This window comes from Leopardus geoffroyi, chromosome B4 (assembly GCF_018350155.1).
Source record: "Leopardus geoffroyi isolate Oge1 chromosome B4, O.geoffroyi_Oge1_pat1.0, whole genome shotgun sequence".
NCBI lineage: Eukaryota > Metazoa > Chordata > Mammalia > Carnivora > Felidae > Leopardus > Leopardus geoffroyi.
Window position 1 is genome coordinate 108,929,508 of NC_059341.1, and position 25,047 is coordinate 108,954,554.

The 25,047-nt window shown below is 35.6% G+C and overlaps 1 protein-coding gene across 1 annotated transcript in view; it reads right to left on the bottom strand.

Annotated features, from left to right (window-relative positions):
• Nucleotides 1–362: 362 nt before the first annotated feature.
• RASSF9 (Ras association domain family member 9) overlaps nt 363–25,047 on the bottom strand; it is a 30,154-nt gene continuing 5,469 nt past the window's right edge. The window contains exon 2 of the mRNA XM_045463901.1: nt 363–3,282. Within this exon, the coding sequence (XP_045319857.1) occupies nt 2,022–3,282 (1,261 nt within the window). The 3' untranslated portion in view covers nt 363–2,021. The remainder of the gene's footprint in view (nt 3,283–25,047) is intronic.

The window sequence follows — 25,047 nt, forward strand, 5'->3', positions numbered from 1 at the left end:
CTTAGAATGTATCACTGTGCTTAACTATATATAATAAAAGCAGAATTCAAAGATTCTAAAATCTAGTCTAATACTATTTCTTATCAGAACTTCTTTTGAATTCAGACAATTAATTATATTATATAGCAGATAAGTAATGTTCTTTTTATTATTTTCACACTGAACAGTAACCCAAAGAAGTGGCTTTCACTTTTGGAGAACAACATTGCAATTGGTTTATCATTGATGATGATCTTCTGAATTTAATCCCCAGTAGTGAACAATGAATATATCAGTCATTTGCCTCATTGCTGAATGATTTAATGGGATTTTTGGAAATTTCTCTTTCTCAGATGACTATTCAATGACCTGCTTTTTTTTTCCCTATTAAACCCGTATTAGCCTTATTACTTACTCTATTATCACTATATTTTCCCTGGAATGGAAATTCGTACTTTTACCAGCCAACTTCAACTAAGGTCTTTAGCATTATCTTGGTGCAAGAAATGATAACACAGATGCTCCCCAAAAGTGAAACACTAAAATATTCTATGTATCTTCCCAAAGATTGGTGAAAAGCCTGGAGGATGGAGTAATAAAAAAGTAGGCTAAGAAACTGAGTTAAACATGCACTACAGTAAGCTTGGGAATAAAAGGGAAGAAATAAGAAATACTGGATCTTCACCAATATCCACATATTCAAACTAAGTAAGATAATGTTCTTACTTACATGTGCACTGACATATAGGAAAAGTGTCAGGTAAAGAAAAAATAAACTGCAATAGTATTTAACAGTACAATAAAACAGTAAACTAATTGTTTCAATATGATTACATCATGTGTTTACTAGCAAGAAGCCAAGAAGGGAGAGAGAGAAAAAAAAAAAAAAAAATCTTCCCACCTAAAAACCAGGTGAAACCAAACCTAGTCTCGTACTATAATGAGTGTCACTGAAGGAAGGATCTAAACAAGCCATTCAATTTGTTGGACATTTACCAGCAACCTTGGGGGAGGAGTGGGGTTAGAACTAGTACTTTTTTTGTTTGTTTGCACCTTAGATGAAGTTCTACAAACATAATCTGAATTCTAGTGTACTAGAATAAAAGATTATTGTCCATGTGATCTCCTCTCTGTAGGTTCAGAGACAAAATGCTAATACTTATGGCATATAGACCTCTATTTTACCCACACAAAGGACCCCAAGTTGCCTCTCTTCGACTTTTGCAGACAGGGCATAAAGAAACAGAACTGTGACCCTGTGATTTTCTCGGTAACCCACATCATACCTCACTCACAAAACAAACCTGCACAGGTTATTTGTTTGATCAGATTTGCTTTGTCAGAGAAAGGCCATGCATATTTCAATTTTATTAATTTTAGGCTTCTTTAGAAAAACTGCTATTGTAATGCAGCACTTGGCCCTCTCTCATCCAATCCATCCATCCACTGCCAGAATTTGCACATGTCCCAAAGGCAGCCCTTCCCACCTCCTGTTGTCTAGTTCTAAACAAGTAGAGAGGTTCAGAAAGTGAACAGAGATGATGTACATTCTAAGCATCAATGAGAAAAACCAAGACTTGAATTAATACACTTACTATACAATAGCTTTCATGTACTTTACAGATTTAAAAATTCCAATGATAGCGCTCTGAAAAAATATAGTACAGCACATTTTAATTTTACTTGTTCATGTGTACAGTTTCAATATACTGACTGCACTATTAAGAATTAGTTTTGTTCGTATAAATCATTTCCTGCAGAAGCTATAAAATATTATAATTCCCATCAAATCATTTCTGCTATACACCTGCACGCTATTTGTGTTGCATTCCTAATAAACAGCTCATCGTCTAAACTTGTAATCATGAGGTCACTTTGGAAATCTTAAGTCAAAAATAAACTTACAAATTTCTCTAGCTTTTATTAACTTCCGAATACTTAACATGAATTATATCATTTTTCGGAACGTGATGTTTAAAATAAGGTTTCCTATTAAACAACCGTGAACAACATTGCAGTAGCTCAGAAAGAAGCCTTTCAAATTACGTTGACAGAAGCAGCACGTCTCCTACAGCTGTTTCTGAGTCCTGACTATGGTTAGAGCTGATACCAGTGTCTGAGTCTGTGTCATTTGTATACAAGTTAAGTGCTCTCGGAGTAAGGGAAGGACCGTCCCCACTGCTGTTGGGGACCTCAGATTCCTTCCCTCTGTTTTCCTTCAGTTGGCATCCATCTTTGTTGTTAAGATGAAGTGAACTGAACTCCTTGGCCAGGAATTCATATTCTTTTGCTTTCATCTGAAGCAATGAGTCAGTGTATTTAATCTCCTTCTGGATGCCACTCAAGTGAGAGTGGATTTTCAAACCGGCTTTCATGCTTTTCTCCAAATCACACTTAACATTTTCTAAATTAGAGCTTTCAAGTTCACTCGCAGCTGCCCCTTCTGCATCTTCATTTATCTCTGTGCAAACACTTTTTACCTCTTTCTCTATTTCAGCGGAAAGCTTATCAATGAGCATTCTGTAATATGCTAATTGCTCCTCCAGGTGTGCAATTCCATCGCTTTCGGTCAGGTCGTCCGGAATCTGGTTTTCATCCGAATGCAAGTCCAGTTTTTGCTTGACTTCGCTGAAACTGGGCATTAAATATGCATCCTGGACATAATTTTCTCCATCATTTTCTACCCTATCGAGATGGAACTTCGCTTCACACTTTTCAATTTCCAGATCCAGCTCTTTCATTCTCTTGACTTGCTGATGAATAGTATGGTCCTGGGAAATAATCAGATGAACTAATGTCTCCATACTATCTCGATCATGGGACACAGTGTCCTGCTTAATTTTAGCCAGTTTCCGGAAAGTTTTTCTGACTATTCTCTTTTGTTTATCTGGTGGTAACGTCTTCATGTAATTTGCTGGACTGAGTTCCCACACTTTTTCTGTGTTTTGCACTAATTTGGCTTCTGCTGTTCGCCACAGTGGAACTGGAAGGAAAGCATCTGCTTTAACCAAGACAAATTGCATATTGGGCTGCTCCTCTCCCCAAGCTTTCCAAAGCTTCAGGATTCTAGTGAGTGGAGGAAGAGCCCGTTCTGAGCCTCTCCACTTTTCTATGATGCAGTAATCACTGGGCTTCCCCAGCAGAAATCGTTTCTCTCCATATGTAGTCTCATGTTCCTCAAGCAAAGCCTGGATGACATCAGCAGAGGTGGTGCGTTTAGTTAGCCCACAGACAATCTTCTCTTCTTGGCAAACCCAAACCACAATTTCCTTCTCTTCTGAATCCATGTCTTTAGTGGGAGATCTGAAAGAAAAACAAAGTACATTATATTTCTGTCATCACCTGTGTAAACTCAGAAAGATGGTTTAACTTTAATACCCTTTCTAGATTTTATCCTTAATGACAGATGCATTTGAGGCTGAGACTACATAAGAATCAGAAGTTTTACTGCAAGAAAAAAAATCAAGGAAAATATCGTAACTTCCTTTTATTTCTTAGTGGGCTCTGGAAAGAGCAGTTGTCATCAAAGACAACTGAGGCCATTTTATCTATAAGCCAGAGGTGATATAACTACAATTAGAACTTCTAGAGTTAAAACAATAATCAAAGTATAAATGAATAAGGGAAGATAAAATAAGATAAGTTTTGTTGGAACGTTGGGACTAAAGACCATGGAAACATAGCATAGGAAGGAATGGTGGGATGATGCTGAGAATCACAGAGTTAAAAACAGTCCATTATTGAAGCACGTGGGTGGCTCATTCAGTTAAGCATCTGACTTTTGATATCGACTCAGGTCATGATCCCGCAGCTCATGGGTTTGAGCCCCACGTTGGGGTCTGCTCTGACAATGCAGAGCCTACTCTCTCTCTCTCTTTCTTCCCCTCCCCTACTCTCTCTCTCAAAAATAAATAAACATTTTTTTAAAAGCCCATTATTGCAAACAGTCATTTTTTCATTCAACAAATGCTTATTATATGCCAACCGTGTGCCAGACAGGTCTGAAAATAGTAAAGCAGTACACAAAGGTGAGAACGGGTATAAATGTGTGATCAGTATAACAACAGGTAGTGGTAAATACTAGAAAGAAAATCAAACAGGATGAAGATATAGGGAATCATTTGGAAGAAAGAGAAGTCAATTTTATCCAGAGTATTTGGGAGATACTTCTCTAAGAAGATGACACTCAAACAGAGGCATACATTTTGAGAAGGCAATCAGAGACCTAAGGGAAGAATTCTAGAGTGAACAGAAGTGCAAATGTCACAAGGTACATTCTAGGGACAGAAAGAACAGGAAGGTAGTTGGAGGCTGAGGGTAGTAGAGTCAGGGGTTGTTGCTGGAGGGAAGGAAAGGTCAAGTGATAGGTGATGGGATCTAGCAGAAAGGCATACCCATTATGAGGAATTTGGGTTTTGTTCCAGTTTTAGTGAGAAGCCATGGGAAAATTTTAAGTGTAGGAGGGATATGATCAAATTTATGCTTTAAGTATATCTGGATTGTTTTAGGAATGGACTGTAAAGAAAAAAAGGAACAAAAGCAGAGGCAGGAAGACTTAGTTGAAAGCCTAGTGCTGACATATAAGAAAGAGAGAATTGCCTGGACTAGGGTTTTAGCTTCAGAGGTATTAAGATGTGGTCAGAGTTGGGACATACATACAAGTAAAGACTTGCTAATAATTTCCTTGGTAGCAAAGAGGGATGGGGAAAAATCAGTTTTCTGAAGAATAAAAAAAACACACAGTAAAAGAAGCAAGAAAGTTCCGTGGTTTGTAGGCTACACCTAGTAGAGAATTTCTGCGATGATATTTGCATCATGAGTGTAAATCAAATTGACCGTGTCTTTCATTATATCTATTTAAAAGAACATTAAGAAAAGATGATATAAAGTGAGTTATCATCCAATATGATTTATGGAGACAAGATTTTTGAATAGAATTGGCTTGTTGTGAGTTATGTTACTTTATTTATGTAGCACCCTCAAAGCATATGACTCATGAGGCATGTATGGAAGAAATTTTCCCTGACTTCTAGAATCTTTTAACATTTAGAATTTACAGTATTTATGTTTTAATACCAATAGTAACTAATCCTACATTATTATCTTTATTGACTCTCCTGAGGTCATAAGATGAAGGAACAAATCACTGACACCAAATGACAAAGAGTCCCCAGTACAATTTAAATATCCAACTGTATCCAAATTATATAAACAAATATTCAAAAAATCATACTGGGCTATGATTGTTCTCTTATAAAGTATTTCACATTTAATGACCCAGCATTGAATAATGTGATATTTGATAATATCTACAACTCATTTAATAATTTGAAGCAGTCAAAAAGTAGGTAGAATTTAGGATAACAGAATTGCTTTCATATTTCAATTAGTATAAAAACAGCACACAAATGCATTCTAAGCAAAAACAAATAATTACTCAAAGTAACTTGATACTAACTACTATCTGGGTCATGGGTCTACAGCACAAATTGCCTCTACATTAATCATTACCTTCATCTGTTTTGATCGTGTATATATAATACCCAAAATTAACAAACTTTGTTTTTTTTTTACTTTATGAAGCTAGAAGTTCACTTACTAAAATGCATGATTTGAAAAGAAATAAGGCACACTCCATGCACTTACTGTATGTGAAATTATAACTATTTCAATATGTATTTTTTGTAAGTAATGGTAAAAATAACAAAATTGAGTAATTGTAATTATCTACCTTGTCAGATGACGTCAATAGCTATTACATTAAAACTAAGACCGTAGGGCATCTTTATTTTATTTTTTAGTGTTCATGGTTAAACTCTAAAAAAAATCTTACTAAAAATAAGTAGCACTAATTATAACCATCAGTCAGAAAACATTTAATAAATAAAACTGTTCTAAACTCTTTGCATTTATCGAGTTATTTAATCCTTACAAATCTGTAGGTAGGTAATAATATTGTCACAATTTTACAGATAAAGAAACTGAAGCACAGGGGTTTTTAATGACTTATTTAGTCAGTTAGTGGTGCATTGAGAATTTAAACCCAAGCAAGAAAACAAGCTCTAGAGTATAGGTCTAACCTTGATATTATAAAAACAAGTTTATTGGTTTGATGGTTTTCTTTCTAAGATTTTTTTTAAGTAATCTCTACACCCAACATGGGGATCAAATTTACAACCCTAAGATAAAGAGTCACATGCTCTACTGACTAAGCCAGCCAGGCACGTCTCGTTTGGTGATTTAGATATGTGGATTAAATTGGAAAAAAAAATCATAAAATAAACTATTGTTTAAAGAACTTTATTATATAAATTTTCCAGAATGGAATGGAACAATGGAACTCTAATTTGCCGTTAGAACACTCAGTTGATCAAGGGAGGGCTTTTCCCAATGGCCAGCTATGGAGAAAAGTGTGTAAGACTATGTTACCTTCTGCACTTTTTCCTTATTAAGCATGTTCCTACTCTGATGCAGTACTAAAGGATTTCTGACAGGTCTGGGCATCTCTGTTGGCTCACAAAACTCATATATATAAGTCCTTACTGTTGTCTTTGAATAGTCCCCATGTCCTGTTCCAGTTTTTGGATGGGAAACATAAGTTCTGGGTCTCTAAGAAAGGATGACACATGACCTATAAACTCTTCAGCCCTACACTACAGCTGTGAAGAAGACTGGGAAGCAGAGGTCAGGAAATCCTTTGGTATCCTACCAAGAATAAGAACGATGATTTACATGACAATTCCCCAATACATCCACATCCACATCTCCACATCCACATCTACTCCACATCCACATCTACTCCAGTTGGGATCTTTTTTTTTTCTTTTGGAAGGATGGAATGTTTCTCTATTGTGGCCTCCCCTAGATATCTGCTAATTTTCAGCTCATGTGGATAACGTAACCCTTATGGTCATTTTGCACAATCAAAAATGATCACATTACTTCCACATTATTAATTCCATATTATTAATTCCGCATTATTTCCACATATGAGAAAATTAGTGCCTTTGTGATAACCTCACATTCTGACTGGTTCCAAACCTTGCTTTTTTGTCGTTTAATATTTATTTCTTTATTTGAGAGAGAGAGCAAGCAGGGTAGGGGCAGAGAGAGAGGAAGAGAGAGAATCTCAAGCAGGCTCTGTGCTGTCAGCACAGAGCCCAATGTGGGGCTCACTCTTATGACCATGAGCTCATGACCTGAGCTGAGATTAAGAGTCAGACACTTAACCAATTGGGCCACCCAGATAGTTATCTCTAAATATTTTGAGGAATTTTTACAACCATTATTCAAACTTGATAATATTAAAAATTCTGCCTCTTGATTGAACACGTTTAAAAGTAATGACCAGTGAATTTCAGTAATAAACCTTCCATACCTAGTAGAAGATTCATCATGTTTAAATTCTACTTTTTAGCAGGCTTAAAGTATTTAAAAGTACTGTATTTATTTTATAGTACAGCTCCAATTGAATTTCTATCCATTTATTTGACAAATATTAGCTGACACCTCCTCTGTGGTTAACACAATCATGGAAATGCAGATGACAAAAGACATGTATAATTTCAAAGGCAGTATTCCTGGCTTATTGCGGGAAACAATGCTAGGGTTGGGAAGGGAATACTTGTCAGTTGTAGTTTTAAGATTATTATTTCATCAGTGGTTTCTAAATGCTAGCCTGATGGCACCCAGCATCAGGCCAATGTAATTTGCCAAAATATTTATAAAATAGATATTAATCAAAATTACACCAATTTAGGAGTCTTAAATAATCACTACCTTGTAGAAATAATTGTTTTCATTTGATCACACACTCAACAGACATAGTCATGTGATATAAAGAATTTAATACTAGGACTAGAACTCTTAAAATATTCCCTTCCCAACTTTTGTGATTTCACCATCTAGTATAAGTAATGACATCTGCAAATACATATGCAACAAAAGGTTAAAAATACAAACTTAGACTAGAAAAACTGGTTTGTTAGCAATATAATGTCACAAACAGTTCTCACCTAGTGATTCAAATCTAGTAGTTGAGACATAATCTCCGGTTTTAATGCAAAAGAAATACACAAGTAGCATGCCTAAGAGTGTTGTTTATTTGGTTTTACTTTGTTTCGTTTTTAAAAAAAATTTTTTTTTTTTAACATTTATTTATTACTGAGAGACAGAGCATGAGCATGAGCATGGGAGGGGCAGAGAGAGGCGGAGACACAGAATCCAAAGCAGGCTCCAGGCTCTGAGCTGTCAACACAGAGCCCGATGCAGGGCTCGAACCCACAAACCATGAGATCATGACCTGAGCTGAAGTCGGACACTCAACTGACTGAGCCACCCAGGTGCCCCTGTATTGCTTTTATATATGTTTATTGGGGAAATAAGGGATAAAAATTTTACTGGACCTGAAACTTTACAGAGAACATACTATAACCACACAAAAAGTGAAAGGTAATAGAGCTTTAATTTATAAATGCCTTATCTCAATAATTCATTTCTATTTTCTATTTTTATCGCAGTGCTTTAGTTTCACTTATAAATAGACACATTGTCAATCTGATTAACAATATTTTTTTTTCTTTTTCTTCTCAGCTCTCTATACTTTGCCCTTGCTCACTCAAAATTACTTAAGAGCAAAAATTATTTTTTTTTCCTGTATATTGGAATTGTGTTTGTTAATATTTGGTATTTTTAAACCAACAAAGTTACTTTTACTTTAGGCATTTCTTGACTTGCAGCACCCTTGATTTTTAAGAACTCATGTGTACTGTAGACAGTAATATCATCCAAATCCTACAGATGAGGGAACTGAGACAAAGAGAAGTTAAGTTACTTGCCAAAACTCACAAAACTAGAAGGTAGAAGTGTTCTTTCCAACTCTGGCTTTTGATATTAACGTACGACTAATCCCTGAAAATAAATTATAATAGCCATTATGAATACCTACTCACAAATATTTCCCTATTTATGAACTGCTTACATTCTTAAAATTATTTTTAAATTAATTGCTTAAAGCTCAATGCATTTTTCATATAAAATTAATTTCCCACCTAGTATAATCAAACTCCTGGCTTTATTATAAATATACATTTATAAATATAAATTTGCCTTCCTTCAAATCTGCTATTATTTCATTGACTTTCTAGGATAAAAGCAAGTATTGAGAGAGTCTTATGTATCTAAGTGTATAATATGAAAGGAGTAGTGACAAAGGGATTAATGGCAGATGGTAAGGTTAACATGGATGGAGGCTGCAGGAATGATTCTCTCTAGATAGTCTAGGAGGGAGTAACCAACAGGTGGACATCCAGATAAGAGGTTATATAAAAATACCATAACTGCAAGTGTATATTATTCATGTAGTTCAAATGGTTATAAACTGGGGTTTGCTTGGGTTATAGGATTTAAAATTTATAACTTTTAGATTACGTTGTAAAGTAAAAACATTTACTCAAAAATTGTACATGTATAAGAATAAAATAACTACTATGCTCACATTTAATTGACACCGATCTAAATTTTCCATTATTTTGATAAATGTTCACTCATACAAACTGTAAGAAGATATGAAATTCTATAAACCAGAATTTAGTCAGATCATGGCTTCACAGTACAGTACTCAGTGGGGCATCTGGCTGGCCCAGTCAGAAGAGCATGTGACTCTTGACTCTTGATCTTGGGGTCATGAGTTCGAACCCCATGTTGGATGTAGAGATTACTAAAAAATATATAAATAAACTTCAAAGTATAGTACTAAACATTCCTCATATCTTATTTTCAATGAAATTTCCTGAATAAATAATATAACCAGGAAGATGTAAATCAGTTATCATATTGTCACATGTATCAAGGTTATTTACGTTATGGTATCCACTTTAAGGAAGCAAAACCGGGGCGCCTGGATGGCGCAGTCGGTTAAGCGTCCGACTTCAGCCAGGTCACGATCTCGCTGTCTGTGAGTTTGAGCCCCGCGTCGGGCTCTGGGCTGATGGCTCAGAGCCTGGAGCCTGTTTCCGATTCTGTGTCTCCCTCTCTCTCTGCCCCTCCCCCGTTCATGCTCTGTCTCTCTCTGTCCCCCCAAAAATAAATAAACGTTGAAAAAAAAAATTAAAAAAAAAAAGGAAGCAAAACCAATGAATAAAAAAAAATTTAAATGCCTTACATAAAGTAGTAAACCTCAAATTTTGCTTCTAATTAAAAACAGAAAGATCAATAAAAATTAAGGAATTGTACAATGAAATATGTTTGAAAAATTGAATAAGATTATATTGTGTTTTGACTTGAACTCATTAGTCTATTTCAAGAATGATTAATGAGAAATAGAGGAAAATGCTATTAATATCTAAATATCTAAGGTCTGTGACTCCCATCAATACAGAACTGTTTCATACAATCATCTTTTACTATGTTGTACTCACTGGAAACTGAATTAAAACTAAATTGAAATATTCAACAGATTTTACTACATGTTCTAAATATATATTACACTATGTCTACAACTATGTAGTATACATGACATTTCTTACTCGCATACTGTTTTTAATTATGTATTTTAATACTTTATTAAATATGATAATATTGCATATACCCCAAGATTCTCATGAAAATATTCTGTTTTCTCACTTATCACACCTCTGGTTAATTTATTTTAAACTAGTTAGAAAATTAGTTATTTATACAGAAGAAAATAACATTTACAGCATTTTATCACATGCTTCAAATTTTTTCCCTCTGAAACATTAATAACATTTATTTGTGAAAATGTGCAAAAAAGTGTAGTGGGAACAAATGGACCTGAAATTTTCAATTTATGATTTCATCTTAGCTATCATTAAGTCATTGTGAATTCCGATAAATCATTTTTTTTCTAATCCTCTGTACCCTTCACTGTAATACTGTAATATCTGACTCACATTTTTCACAAGGTTGCTACAAATATCAAATAAGAGAATGAGTAAAAGAGCTTAGAGAATTGTGAAAAATGTACTGGGTAAATACAGGTTATTAAACTAATAACAAAATTACTGTTATTATTTAATGCAGAGAGGGGCGTAGTGTTTTTAGTATGCTTATTCAGCAATCTTACTGACCTTACTGTAGTAGTTAAGAATATTATTTTACAAATACTTTCCAACCTAACAATATTTTTCCACCTGGTTCCAGTTGTCAATTTTTTTTTTGCATGTGTACTTCCAATATAACTAACTGTTTGGCTAATAAGAAACACTTAAAAACATCATTAATATAATCTGTAGCTCACAGATGATCCAAGAATGCTTTTAATCTTTCTCTCATTTTATAACTCTCTGATTTTGATTAAAATTGTGCTAATGAGTTGCACTACACTAAAATATATATATTATTCTGCAAGAATTTCATTATTCAGTGTGTGCCTTTTTTGGGATATCACCAAAAAATTAAGATTTCTATGCTAAGTAAAATTCTTCAACAGCATGTATTAACTTCACTTACAGGTATTTTTCCATATTCACACTGAAATAATAATTAAAATTAAATACTGGAATTCTGAATTCACTCTACTGTCAAACAGGAAATAAAAAATATTTCTCCATTGATAATTAATATTAACATCACAAAAACAATTATACAGAATTAAGATGAGTTGGCTTGTAATTACAAATGCAATATTCACACACTCAAGTATTTCTTCAATATACTTCTATCGAGTAATTATACACAAAGCATCAGAAAATAAATTGTCTAAATCAGGAAGTTTTAAGATAAAGAATTTACTAAGATATTACAATGCCAACTTGAAGATCTCAGAAAATATATATTAACTGACAAAAAATTCAGTATGAAAGCAGAGAAAAATGAAGATAAATGGATAAACTTTGGCCATTTTTTTTAAGTTTATTTATTTTGAGAGAGAGAGAGAGAGAGAGAGAGAGACGGGGAGGAGCAGAGAAACATGAAGAGAAATAGTCCCAAGGAGACACTGTGCTGTCAGCGCAAAGCCCGATGCAGGGCTCAAGCGAAACCTAGAGTCAGACACTTAAACTCAGCCACCCAGGTGCCCCAAACTTTGGCCATCTTTATTCAGCTATCCAGAGGAAAAGGGCACTGAAGTTGAGGCACAGGAGAATAAATCAAAGAGTAACATTTATTCCTAGTACATAGTAGACATTAAACTTTAATTGAAATTTGACATCTAAAACTAATTAGGACTTGGGGCACCTCGGTGGCTCAGTTAGTGAACCTGTGCACTCTCTCTCTCTCAAAAATAAACATTTTTTAAAAATCAAAATAAACAAACAAACAAAGAAATAAATAAATAGATACATAGATAGATATCTGGTCATTTGTGCCGATTGCTGAATACAAAGCAAACATTATGAATATTCCCTTCAAATTATCTCTTAAACCTCAAAACACATTTCTAATCCTCAGAAGATAGAGGAGTTAATTTTATTATGATATCACTGTGCAGTTCCATGCCATATCAAGGAACACAACTGGTACTGATACAGTATGAATACATATGTCATTCATTTTTGTGTCCTCTATTCTGATAAATGAAATACAAATAGCAATACAGAAAAAAAAAAGTTCCTGCAAGGAGATTCTGATCCAGGAGAAAGAAGATTTTAATGCCTCATAATAGATTTTTGTTATAGGTACGATGGATGAGTATGAAGTTATAAAAACCATTGTTAGGCAGTTCTTTTGCAAAACACCATACCCAAATAAATTATAACTCTCACAGGGTATGAAGTCCCATCCTTTTAACTCTTCAACATGTAGCTCACTGTATGTGGCACTCATATTCAAAACACATCAGTAAATAACACATAGATAGAATAACCCAACAATGAAAGTTTCAGAAATGATGAATAGAAAAGAGAGCTACAAAACAATAATAAGAAAAGAAATTTGATTTCAGTATATTTATCTCAGGCTCAAGTCTGATAATACCTTGTAGGAATTCACATTTCTTTGAATTAAAGCATATAATTCATTAAAGAATAAAAATGGATGATGATAAAAAGCAAGTTTACCAAATTAAGTTCCATACCAAAGGTTATAAACTAATATTTGAGTTTACAAGCTTAACTCCATACCAGTGATAAAATTTAAAATGCTGAGGATGCCATAAATAATCAATTTGGTTGCTGAATGTTTAAATTATAAGTCACAGGCTATTTTCAAAATAAAATATCATACTTTCAAATTTAATAGCATCTTTTCCCAATAATCAAAATTATCACAGTACAACTATAACTAGTTTAGCTAATAAGTTACTTAGTTTTATCATTATTATGCTATAGAAAATTTTTATTTTGTATATGATTGGGCAGCTTTGTAATAAGAGTAAAGGAATGACCCAAACACAAACAGAAATCTAGAAACAAAATTGGGTAAAGATAAAGGCTTAAATGTATTTTTAAAAAGGGATGCTTGGGTGACTTTTGGCTCAGGTGATGGCTCCATGCTGGATGTGGAACCTGTTTAAGATTTCCTCCCCCTCTCCCCCTCTCCCCCTCCCCCTCCCCCTCTCCCCCTCCCCCTGTCCCTCTCCCCCTCCTCCTCCCTCTTCATCTCCCCCTCCCTCTCCCTCTCCTTCTCCTTCTCCCTCTCTCCTTCTTCCTGTCCCCTGCATCCCTTCTTGCACAGGCTCCTGAGTACAAAATCTCTCTCAAAAGAAAAAAAGGTATTAAAAATAAAAAAGTTCTATATAAATTAACTGAATCCATACCAAGTTAGCTATCCTCCAAATAAGCTGTCCATTCTGAATTATGGTGTATGAGTTTTTATAACTTGTTTCAACATTCATTTGTCAATGAAACAGTAGTTTTAGCTAATGTGAATAAATGGGGAGGATAAAATGCAAGATAAGATGATCCTTATGTTCAGGAATTTGTCATATAGCTCAGAAGCAGCAAAGATATGCTTACAAAGAGACATTTTGAAAATTCAAGATCATCTTAAACAATATTGAAAATCATGAGATACACTCTGAACAAATATGCTATGGAATTCCAAAACCTAAAAAAAAAATAACAAAACTTAAGTCCTATTTGATAAATAATAATAAAAACAGTAATTGACCTCAATGTTTTCAATATATTCTCCACTTCTATAACTCTTTGTAGAAAGTCCGAGTAAATAAAAGAGTTTCAAGAGCTTTAATTTGAGCAATATGTTGATTTAGATCTTGTCCATAGGGGTGTTTGGTTAGCTCAGTTGGTGGAGCTTGCAACTCTTGATCTTGGGGTCATGAGTTCAAGCCCTATTTTGGGGGTAGAGTTTACTTAAAAATAAATAAATAAAAATATTTAAGATTTCATCTGTAAAGTAGACCTCACACTTTTTTTTTTTTTTTAAGTATGTACCCAGTGTGGAGCCCAACAAGGGACTTGAAATCACAACACTGAGATCGAGAACTGAGCTGTGATTAAAAGTCAGATGTTCAACCCACTGAGCTACCTAGGTGCACCAAGAAGATCCTTTCAAATAGTGATTTCACATGATTATGTGTGGACTTGGTAATTGAAGGACAGGTACTTAAAAAATAGTAGAGTGACTGGGGAGAGGTGGGTGTGTGTGAGAGGATACATTGGACAATAGCTCACTTTGTCGAATGTCTTAGTACATGTCAAGCATTGTTGTAAGGGCTTTATATATATTAACTCAGTTAATTTTAATAACAACCCTACCATATGGGTGGTATTGTTAAATCTATTTTACAGATTAGGAAACTGAGGCACAGGAGGTTAAGGATACACGCAAACACACACACACACACACACACACACACACACAGAAAAAAATCACTAGGTTTATGTTCTAATGCTAGTTTAATTTTCTAGGAAGTAAGCCAAGCATGCGGAGTAAGAAAAGCCCTCTACATAAAATAATTGCAGGGTAGCTATAATACATAATTCCCATAAACAGACAAAAGGGAAAGGAATGTGTAAAGAATGTGTATTGGAGACAATGGGGGTTAAGTAAACCAGGTTCATGGTTCGGATTCCGGAAATTGATTTAATCAAACTATAAATATTTAACATGTAGTATTTACCAGAACAAATGTTGAGCAAATATCTAATCTCATTGGAAATTCTTATGCTTATTTCCCAGTGTTACCTGTGCCTGGCAAATAACTTAAGTTTCCTTGCTGATTTGTACTTTTCAGAGAAATATTTTATAACAAGAAAGCATATTCATTAAAGGAACATTGCTTAGCCTGAATATTTAGTTTAATGATAGTTGTGGTTCTGTCAACTTTTAACATGAGTTTTCCTGTGGGCAGCTAAGTCCATAATTGGTTTTGCCTACTTGGTGGAAGATATTTCCTGATGATCGTGACTCTTTTAGCTCGTATCTGCCGGCAGTCACCTACTCTTCCCTCTCTAAACGTATTCTGAAATGTGTCGGCATGGCACTAGAGACATGTAAGAATTTGAATTACCCAATAGGATAGCTGAAAACACAAGATGAGACCCTTTATCCCTGATTTCCACTTTCTGAACATATTCTATAATAAAAGGTAATAGCACACAGCTTCCAAATAGAAGCTTCATCTGAAATAATCAGCCCTTCACATTAGTTGCAAATAAATTACCTAAAGGGCAATAACAACTTTACAACGTGTAGAAATATGAACATACCAGGGCCGGTGATGCCATTTTGTTTTAAAAAAGGAGATACTTGAAAATATTGCTGATAAGAGAATTGTTCATCCATGTCAAAAGCATCCTGAATCCGTTTACCTTCCCCAAACCTTAAATTTTAAATATGCTCCGAATTTCGCTGCCTCCACCTCCTCTAGAACTTTGCTTCAGAATTTATCCCTTCTTAATTTTTTTTTTTTTATCTTCTACCTTTTCCTCTGGCCCTTCCGACTATCCTGTCATGTTGTAACCACCCTCATTTTGGCCACATATTCCTACCACCTATCTTTTGTTCACAAACTCAAATAGGAATCCACAGTCACTTTCTCTAGTTCTTCACTTTTCAGTAATAGCAACCCACCATAAAGTGACTTCCGCCCCACCCACCCCCAACAGACACATTTCTTCTTAGGCTTATCGGAGATCTAACTGTCAAACCCAGCAGCCATTTCCGGAACTGATCTGACTTGACCTCTTTGTAACATTATGCACCGTGACCTTTCCTTCCCCTTCTTGCAGCAGTCCATCTCTTGACTTCTGGATTCTACTCTCCAAGCTTCTTGCTTTACCTTTCTAGCTTCTTCTTCTCAGATCCTGCATGGACTTTGCTTCCTCTTCATATTCAATAAATGTAGGTATCATGCAGGGGTGGCCACAGAGTCTTTGCAGCTCCTGCCATCAAGAGATGGAATCTATTTCTTCCTCCCCGAATGGACCTTGGGACTTGCTGTGGCCAAGTAGCATGTAGTAAAAACCATGCAGGCAAGTGCTGGATTCCTGGCCTCAGGAAGTCTTGGCGCTTCTGCTTTCTTCCTCCTGGAATACCAACTGCTGCTTGTTGAAAAAGCTTGAGATGAAAGACCATATGGAGAGAGAGAGCCAGTTGTCTCATCTGAACTTAGCCCTGGGCCAACCTGCTGCTCATTGAGAAAGCCCAGGTGAAACCCGCAGAAGAACCACCCCCAGTTCACCCACAGAATCAAGACATATAAATAAATAAATAAATAAATAAATAAATAAATATTTAAAAATAACAAAAATAAAAATAAAAAATAATCCAGACAGTGGAAAAAAGGAGAGACGGAAACAAACCGCAAGAGACTCTGGATGATACAGAACAAACTCTGGGTTGACAGAGGGAGGTGGCAGGGGAGGATGGGCTAGATGGGTGATGGGTATTAGAAAGGCACTAGTGACGAGCACTGGATATTGCATGTTAGTGATGAATCACTGAGTTCTACTCCTGAAACCAATATTGCATGATATGTTAACCAAAATTTAAATTAAAAAATATCTTCAAAGAAAAAAAGAATCAAGACAAATAACAAGTTGTTTTCAGCCACTAATTTTTAGGATGTTTAATTATGCAATAGGTAATAGCTGATACAAATAAAATCTCCCAAGTTCCTGTGACTCATTTTTTGTCTCACTGTACACATTTTGTGGTTAGGTCTAATATTGTCCACAACTTTATCAGTCAATTGTATGCTAATATTCCCAAATCTAAATATTTTGCCCTTGAGCTGTGGATCCATATTCTCAACCTCCATTTTTCATGCTTACTTCATATTTATAGTGTATAATCCATAGGAAACTCAAATTTTACTGATCAAAACTAATTCATCATCCTCTCCACTCATATTACAAACTATTCACCTCCTGATTCCCCACCCTACTGACTGTAATCACCATCCCACCACCTTTTCTCTCAAGCTTAAAAACTTGGATCTTTCCAGATTCTTTTCTTTTTTTTTTAATTTTCTTTTTTTATTTTTAAAAATTTACATCCAAATTAGTTAGCATATAGTGCAACAATGACTTCAGGAGGAGATTCCTTAGTGCCCCTTACCCATTTAGCCCATCCCCCCTCCACAACCCTCAGTTCTCCATATTTATGAGTCTCTTCTGTTTTGTCCCCCTCCCTGTTTTTATATTATTTTTGTTTCCCTTCCCTTAGATTCTTTTCTCTATCTCATCCCCCTTTAACAACCAGTCACTAAGTCTGTCTTATTCATTCTCCCAAATGTCTCACATATGCACATTTATGTCAATCACCACTGCTATGATTCAGACAATTCTCAGTTTCACAACGGATTACTATAGTAAGTTATTACATATTGTCTTATTACAAACTTTTGCCCACTTCACATTTGTGCTTCACAATATTGCCAGGCTGCCCTTTTTAAACTGTAAGTCTACCAGTATACCTTCCTTCATTAAAATCTTTAAATGGTTTCTAAGTCCTTTTTCAATTTCTCTCTCTTCCTCTCCTTCTCCCCGTCTCTCCTGTCTCTGCCCTTCCCCCTCTCTCTCCTGCTTTCTCTCTCTCCTGCCTACTCCTAGGATTCCTTCAGTGATCAGATCGCCCCATATTATAGGCAAGCACTCTTTGATATGCATATTAATATGCACATAACTAGCTACCCTTAACTTCTCCCTGATCTCTCATAGTTCCAAGGGATGCCATATGTATCACCCTATGGATTTCTAGACTGGACTACATCTGCCATGGTTTTGTTTTCATTCTGAGATTTTCTATAACCTGTTTCCTTGCCTGAAGCTAACTCTTACTCTTCTTAAATGTCACTTTCACTAGGAAAATTCCCTTACCTTCTCTGAATAACCCCATTCCTGCCACCCCAGATGGAAATGGGTGCTCTTTCTTGATGCGTTCAGTAATAGCATTTTCTACCTTTCTTTTTTCTAGTTTGCCAGGTAGGTCCTGGACTGAATCATTCACCTTTGAAGCCTAAGTGCCTAACACAGTCGATGTTAAATGTTCTTTCTTTTGTTTTGGTTTGGTTTTATTTATTTATTTATTTATTTATTTTTTATTATTATTTTGCAGCAGGGAGGTAGAAGTGTGTTTGGGGGAAGTAAACAAAAAGAAATTTTCAGTCAACTAGGGCCTGGTAGTTACAGTTGTCTCACCACCTGTTTTTGTAAATAAAGTTTTGTTGGTATATAGTCATGCCCATTTAATTATATATTGTCCGTGGTTGTTTTCATACTACACTGACGGAGTTGAGTAGTTGGGATGGTGACATTATGGCCCCCAAAACCTAAAACATTGGTTATGTGGCCTTTACACAAAATGTTTGCCAACTCCTGACCTAGATGATTTACCTGCACCCAAAATCTAGATTTTATTTATCTAAATACTAAGACATTATTTAAACTCCCATATCTACATAATTCTACATATGACTCTCTAGGGGATATAAAGGTCAAAATAACCAAATCTTTAAACAGAAGAAATCTGTAATCCCTTAGAAGTGATGGCCATGCTTGGAAGTAATTTCAACTAAGGTGATAATTAAAGGATCACTAAAAGGATGGGCACTAAATGCTTCCTGGAGATTGAGTAGGTTTGACATAGGATTAGTCAGCTTGAAGGCCCTGACTGGGAAACCAATGTTTTGCCTTTCGAGCCCTGTTCCAGGTGCAGTATGCTCCATATTAATCAGTTCCATATAGATGTCAAGAGGCAGCAGAGTAGGCTGGATGAAAGGCTGCTTTCACAGTCCCAACTCAGGTGTGTTGTGTCCAAACACCAGGTGTTTGGAGGTGGAACATTTGCAAACGCACAAATTACACCTTGAATTTTTCACTCTTCATCCTGATGTTCTTCCCTTCCTAAAATTACCTTTGCCATTTTTTCCTGTTCTTTATGATCATACCACTATGTTCCCAGTTACTCGAGCCCAAAGTTATAGTTATCATTGATTCTTTGTTTTTCACCCTGATATTGTCTACTGCCCTATCCACTCAGTGTTGAATTCGTATAAATTCTGCCTCCAGGGGTGCCTGGGTGGCTCATTCGGTTAAGCATCCAGCTCTTGGTCTCAGCTCAGGTCCTGATCTAGCGGTTCGTGGGATTGAGCCCCACGTCAGGCTCTGCATTGACAACGTGGAGCCTGCTTGGGATTCTCTCTCTCCCCCTCACTCTCTGCCCCTCCCCTGCTCACTCTCTGTCTCTCAAAATAAATAAACTAATAAAAATGGTTAAAAAATTCTGCCTCCGTAGTGACTCTTTTAACAATAATCACTATCTGACATGTCTTGTTCATTTATTGTTTGTTTATTGCCTGCCTGTCCACCACTACACCATCAGTTCAAGAGCTGAGATCTTGATTATCTTTCTCACTATTTCATCCCTAACATCTAAAATAACATGTGGCACATATTATAAGGTAAATAAATATTTATCATTGAATATACTTTAAAACGCCTGCCTTGTACTTTAATAATTTATGTATGTCTGTGTACCTGCTAACCAGCAAATTCCTTAAAAGCATGATCCATATCTGATTCCTCTTTGTTCTTTCATCATGCCCCCAAAACGTGTGGTTAATTTAATATTTATGAATTTTTAAAAACCATCAAATAACCATCATCTTGAGTCATCACAAAGCAAATACATGTAAGTAGTTGCCAAATCTGACAAAGCAGGATAGTTGATGAATGTTTTGTTTTTAGAAGCTAAGGCAGATAAGTAAGTAGTCTGGTAGTATGCTCAGACTTTGTAAGGTATCATATGACACACTGTCATTTCACTTAATCCTGGAATCTATAATCACCTTAAGTTCTCCTAACTAAAGGTAGAACCAGTAAAGATGATCAACATTTTGGGGCGCCTGGGTGGCTCAGTCGGTTAAGCGGCCGACTTCGGCTCAGGTCATGATCTCTCGGTCCGTGAGTTCGAGACCTGCGTCGGGCTCTGTGCTGACAGCTCAGAGCCTGGAGCCTGTTTCAGATTCTGTGTCTCTCTCTGTCTGACTCTCCCCTGTTCATGCTCTGTCTCTCCCTGTCTCAAAAATAAATAAAACGTTAAAAAAAATTTTTTAAAAAAAGATGATTAACATTTTTTTTAAAAGTAACTTAGTCTAAATCTCATGCCTATTATTAATAGCTCTGGGAAGAAATTCTTTGACTTTCACTACTAGAATAGCCCAGGCAGTCAAGAAACCAAGGCTAATACATTGTGGCCCACTGCTAAAAAGTGCCTAACTTCCCACACTATTAAAAAGGATGGAATCTCAAACATCCACTATAGCCTCATAAGTACTTTTCCTAATTGTATACAACTATTTTCTTCATATGAGATTGTGGTTATTGTATGTCTACCCATGGATTTTCAATATCATCTTTCATGGCTTCTAGGCAAATGTAAGATCCTTACGTGCAGATCTGAGGGTGGGTATCCTCAGGCTCTACTATGAAAAACCATGGTCTCCCCAAACTAATGCTCTGCTATTGGATCTTAAGTACCCTCAGTTAACCATAGCTGCAGGGAATTTTTGGAAAGAAAAAAATCAGAGTAAATGAAGAGTAGAGTAACTAGAAGTATTTGAGGTGGCTGTAAAAATCCTAGTCATTGGTTGAGAACAAGCATGTACTGTGCAGTATATCAGGAAGGCTTGGCTACAAAACTCCTGTCAACTGTATACCATAATTAGTGAGCATAAAAACTTGCTAAAGTTGGACCACTATCGCATTAACAAAAATTTAAAATATTTACAAAGCAGAATAACTCAGTTTTATGAACTGATAAACTGACCAATGTAATATAATTATTAGATTGTAAATCTAATACTGCTATATAGACACATCCTTAAATTTTTTCTGTGCACTTCCTCAATTGTAAATGCTTTCTTTTTACCAACCCCACCAAGATTATGGATTCTTGCCAAACTGACCATATTTCTGTCTGCTTCTCGATCTTTATCTCTTGATTATCCTATCTTAGTCAGTCTTACCATTGTGTGATTCAGCCCCCTCCTACATCTTTTTACACATCTTACTGTGTTCCCTACTCTTGTCCAAGCCTGTCACCTAACTGTGGGAGTTTAATAAATGCTATCTAATTATGATGATGCTCCTTTTATTATTATTTTTTTTCCTCCATGCACTCCTCTTTTACTTACTTCTACTTAGAGGCAATCAAAAACATTTACTGAGCACCTAATGTACCAAGGAACAGCCTTCTTCCACTGCAAGCAAGTATACTCTCATCTTCTTAATTGCATCATAAAGATTGTGATTTTACCTACCCTGTCAAGGACAGTTTCCCATGGAAGGGTGATTTAAAAGAAAGTTCATGCTTGAGATATTTAACTACAGTACTGTTCTCTCAATTAGTTTAATCTCTTTGGAATTAGGTTGTGTCTTTGCATGTCTGGTACAATACCAAATGCAGAGTTTACCAATCCTAAAGAGCTAAAATAAAAAGATAGCTACTCTTAACATTCATATATTTGTTTTATTAAACTAAAACTTGTGCATATCAAATAGCAAACACTCAATAATTCTTAGGTAGTATAATTTATAAAGTAATCCCATTTTTTTATAAGTGGAAATAAACACTTTTGAGCTTTACCATAAGGCAACATTTTGTGGTAGAGGTTATGTGGCAGTGCATCATGTTTTAGGTAAAATAAAATTATACACGCACAAAAAAATCCTTCTTTTAATGCTGTTATTAAAAGTTATCTTTAAAAGGTAAAAGCAAGGCAAGAGAATTAAATTCTACTCTGCAGAGGACATTTTAAAATCATAGAAGTTTAGAAATTAAAGGGATTTAAAAATCTAACTCAATCTTTCATTTTATTAGACAAAGATAAGATAGAAATATTTAAATTATGTATCCTTTCTTTTTATGAAAACTTCTCAAAGACACATAAGGAAACATCCCTTAAACTATGGTATGTTACACCTTGCAAAATCATTAATGGTATCACAATTTGGCTCTAAAGAAGTGTGAGGATTGAACCTAAAAGCTGTTCAAATTCAAATATTACATCAAGCTCTAAAAATAGTTTTGTTTTCTTTTTTTTTTTTTTTAAGCAGGTTTCATGCCCAGCATGGGGCCCAAACTTAGGACCCTGAGATCAAGAGTCAGACTAAACATCTGACTGAGTCATCAACTGAGCTACCCAGGTGCCCCAGCAAAGATAGTTTTGTACAACTTTGGTAAACTCATTTCTAATCATATTCAGTAATTTATAATATACTTATTTGTATCTAAGGAGGAAAAAACATCAGTGGTAATACAGAAGTTCTGAGTTGAGATTTCAAGGCCCAAAATATACCATGTGTAAATATTAAAAACTTAAGAGATATAGTTCATAGCATTTCAATCCTACAGGCCTGAACAGGAGTGAATATTTACTGAGATTTCATTACTATCTTAGTACTGTGCTGTCTTTTAAATATAATCAGATTTAGTCTCACACTAGGTGGTTTAGGATTAACACTATTTTATTTATTTATTTATTTATTTATTTTTTAATTTTCATTTTATTTTTCAATTGTTTTCAATTCAGATTGATTACTTTTTCACTTTTCAGATCTAGCTTTTCTTTTTTTTTTTTTAATATGAAATTTATTGTCAAATTGGTTTCCATACAACACCCACTGCTCATCCCAACAGGTGTCCTCTTAGTGCCCATCACCCACCCTTTCCTCTCGCCTACTCCCCATCAACACTCAGTTTATTCTCAGCTTTTAAGAGTCTCTTATGGTTTGGCTCCCTCCCCTAACTTTTTTTTTTCCTTCCCCTCCCCCATGGTCTTCTGTTAAGTTTCTCAGGATCCACATAAGAGTGAAAACATATGGTATCTGTCTTTCTCTGCCTGACTTATTTCACTTAGCATCACACTCTCCAGTTCCATCCACGTTGGTACAAAAGGCCGTATTTCATTCTTTCTCATTGCCATGTAGTATTCCATTGTGTATATAAACCACAATTTCTTTATCCATTCATCAGTTGATGGCCATTTAGGTTCTTTCCATAATTTGGCTATTGTTGAGAGTGCTGCTATAAACATTGGGGTACAAGTGCCCCTCCGCATCAGCACTCCTGTATCCCTTGGGTAAATTCCTAGCAGTCCTATTGCTGGGTCATAGGGTAGGTCTATTTTTAATTTTTTGAGGAAGCTCCACACTGTTTTCCAGAGTGGCTGTACCAGTTTGCATTCCCACCAACAGTGCAAGAGGGTTCCCGTTTCTCCACATCCTTTCCAGCATCTATAGTCTCCTGATTTGTTCATTTTGGACACTCTGACTGGCGTGAGGTGGTATCTCAGTGTGGTTTTCATTTGTATTTCCCTGATGAGGAGCGACGTTGAGCATCTTTTCATGTGCCTGTTGGCCATCTGGATGTCTTCTTTAGAGAAGTGTCTATTCATGTTTTCTGCCCATTTCTTCACTGGATTATTTGTTTTTCAGGTGTGGAGTTTTGTGAGTTCTTTATAGTTTTTGGATACTAGCCCTTTGTCTGATATGTCATTTGCAAAAATCTTCTCCCATTCCGTCAGTTGCCTTTTAGTTTTGTTGATTGTTTTCTTTGCAGTGCAGAAGCTTTTTATCTTCATGAGGTCCCAATAATTCATTTTTGCTTTTAATTCCCTTGCCTTTAGAGATGTGTCAAGTAAGAAAATGCTGCGGCTGAGGTCAGAGAGGTTTTTTTCCTACTTTCTCCTCTAGGGTTTCGATGGTTTCCTGTCTCATATTCAGGTCCTTTGTCCATTTTGCATTTATTTTTATGAATGGTGTAAGAAAATAGTCTAGTTTCATTCTTATGCACATTGCTGTCCAGTTCTCCCAGTACCATTTGTTAAAGATACTGTTTTTTTTCCATTGGATATTCTTTCCTGCTTTGTCAAAGATTAGTTGGCCATACTTTTGTGGGTCCAATTCTGGAGTCTCTATTCTATTCCATTTGTCTATGAATTAACACTATTTTAGAAATGAGAAAACTAAGTCCTAAATGGGCCATACAGAATAATGGTTAGGTGCATGGATTTGAATCCTGTTTCTGCCTCTTATTATTTGTTGCACTGCTCTGTGTCTTAATTGCCTCAAATGGAAAATAGGAAAAATAATAGTACCTTCTTCACAGCATAATTTTAAGTATTATGTAAACCACTCAGAACAGTAGCACATAGTGTTATAAGAAGAGCTAGCAAAGGTGGATTTACCCTGAAGCCAGCTAATGAAGCTTAAACATAAGTGCTGCCTCATTTGCATAGCTGTTTTCCCCAGAATGATCTTAGTAATACTTTTACTCATAATTGTGTATTCTATTAAAGAGCAATCCTCCTCCATTTGTCAAACTTGGATTTTACTTTGCATGCTATCATTATTGTTGTTCTTGCATTAAAAAGATTAAATATCTGCCCTAGGGCACACAATTAGTAATGGCAAATGGGAGATATAACCCAATGCCTACTGGAATCCTTCCTTCCCTCCTTCCTTTCTTCCCTTTTTCCCTCCCTCCCTTCCTTCCTTCCCTCCTTCCTTCTTTCTTCCCTCCCTTCCCTCCTTCCTTCCTTCTTCCCTCCCTTCCCTCCTTTCTTCCTTCTTCCCTTCCCTCCCTTCCCTCCTTCCTTCCTTCTTTCCTTCCCTTCCTCCCTCCCTTCTTTCTTTCTTT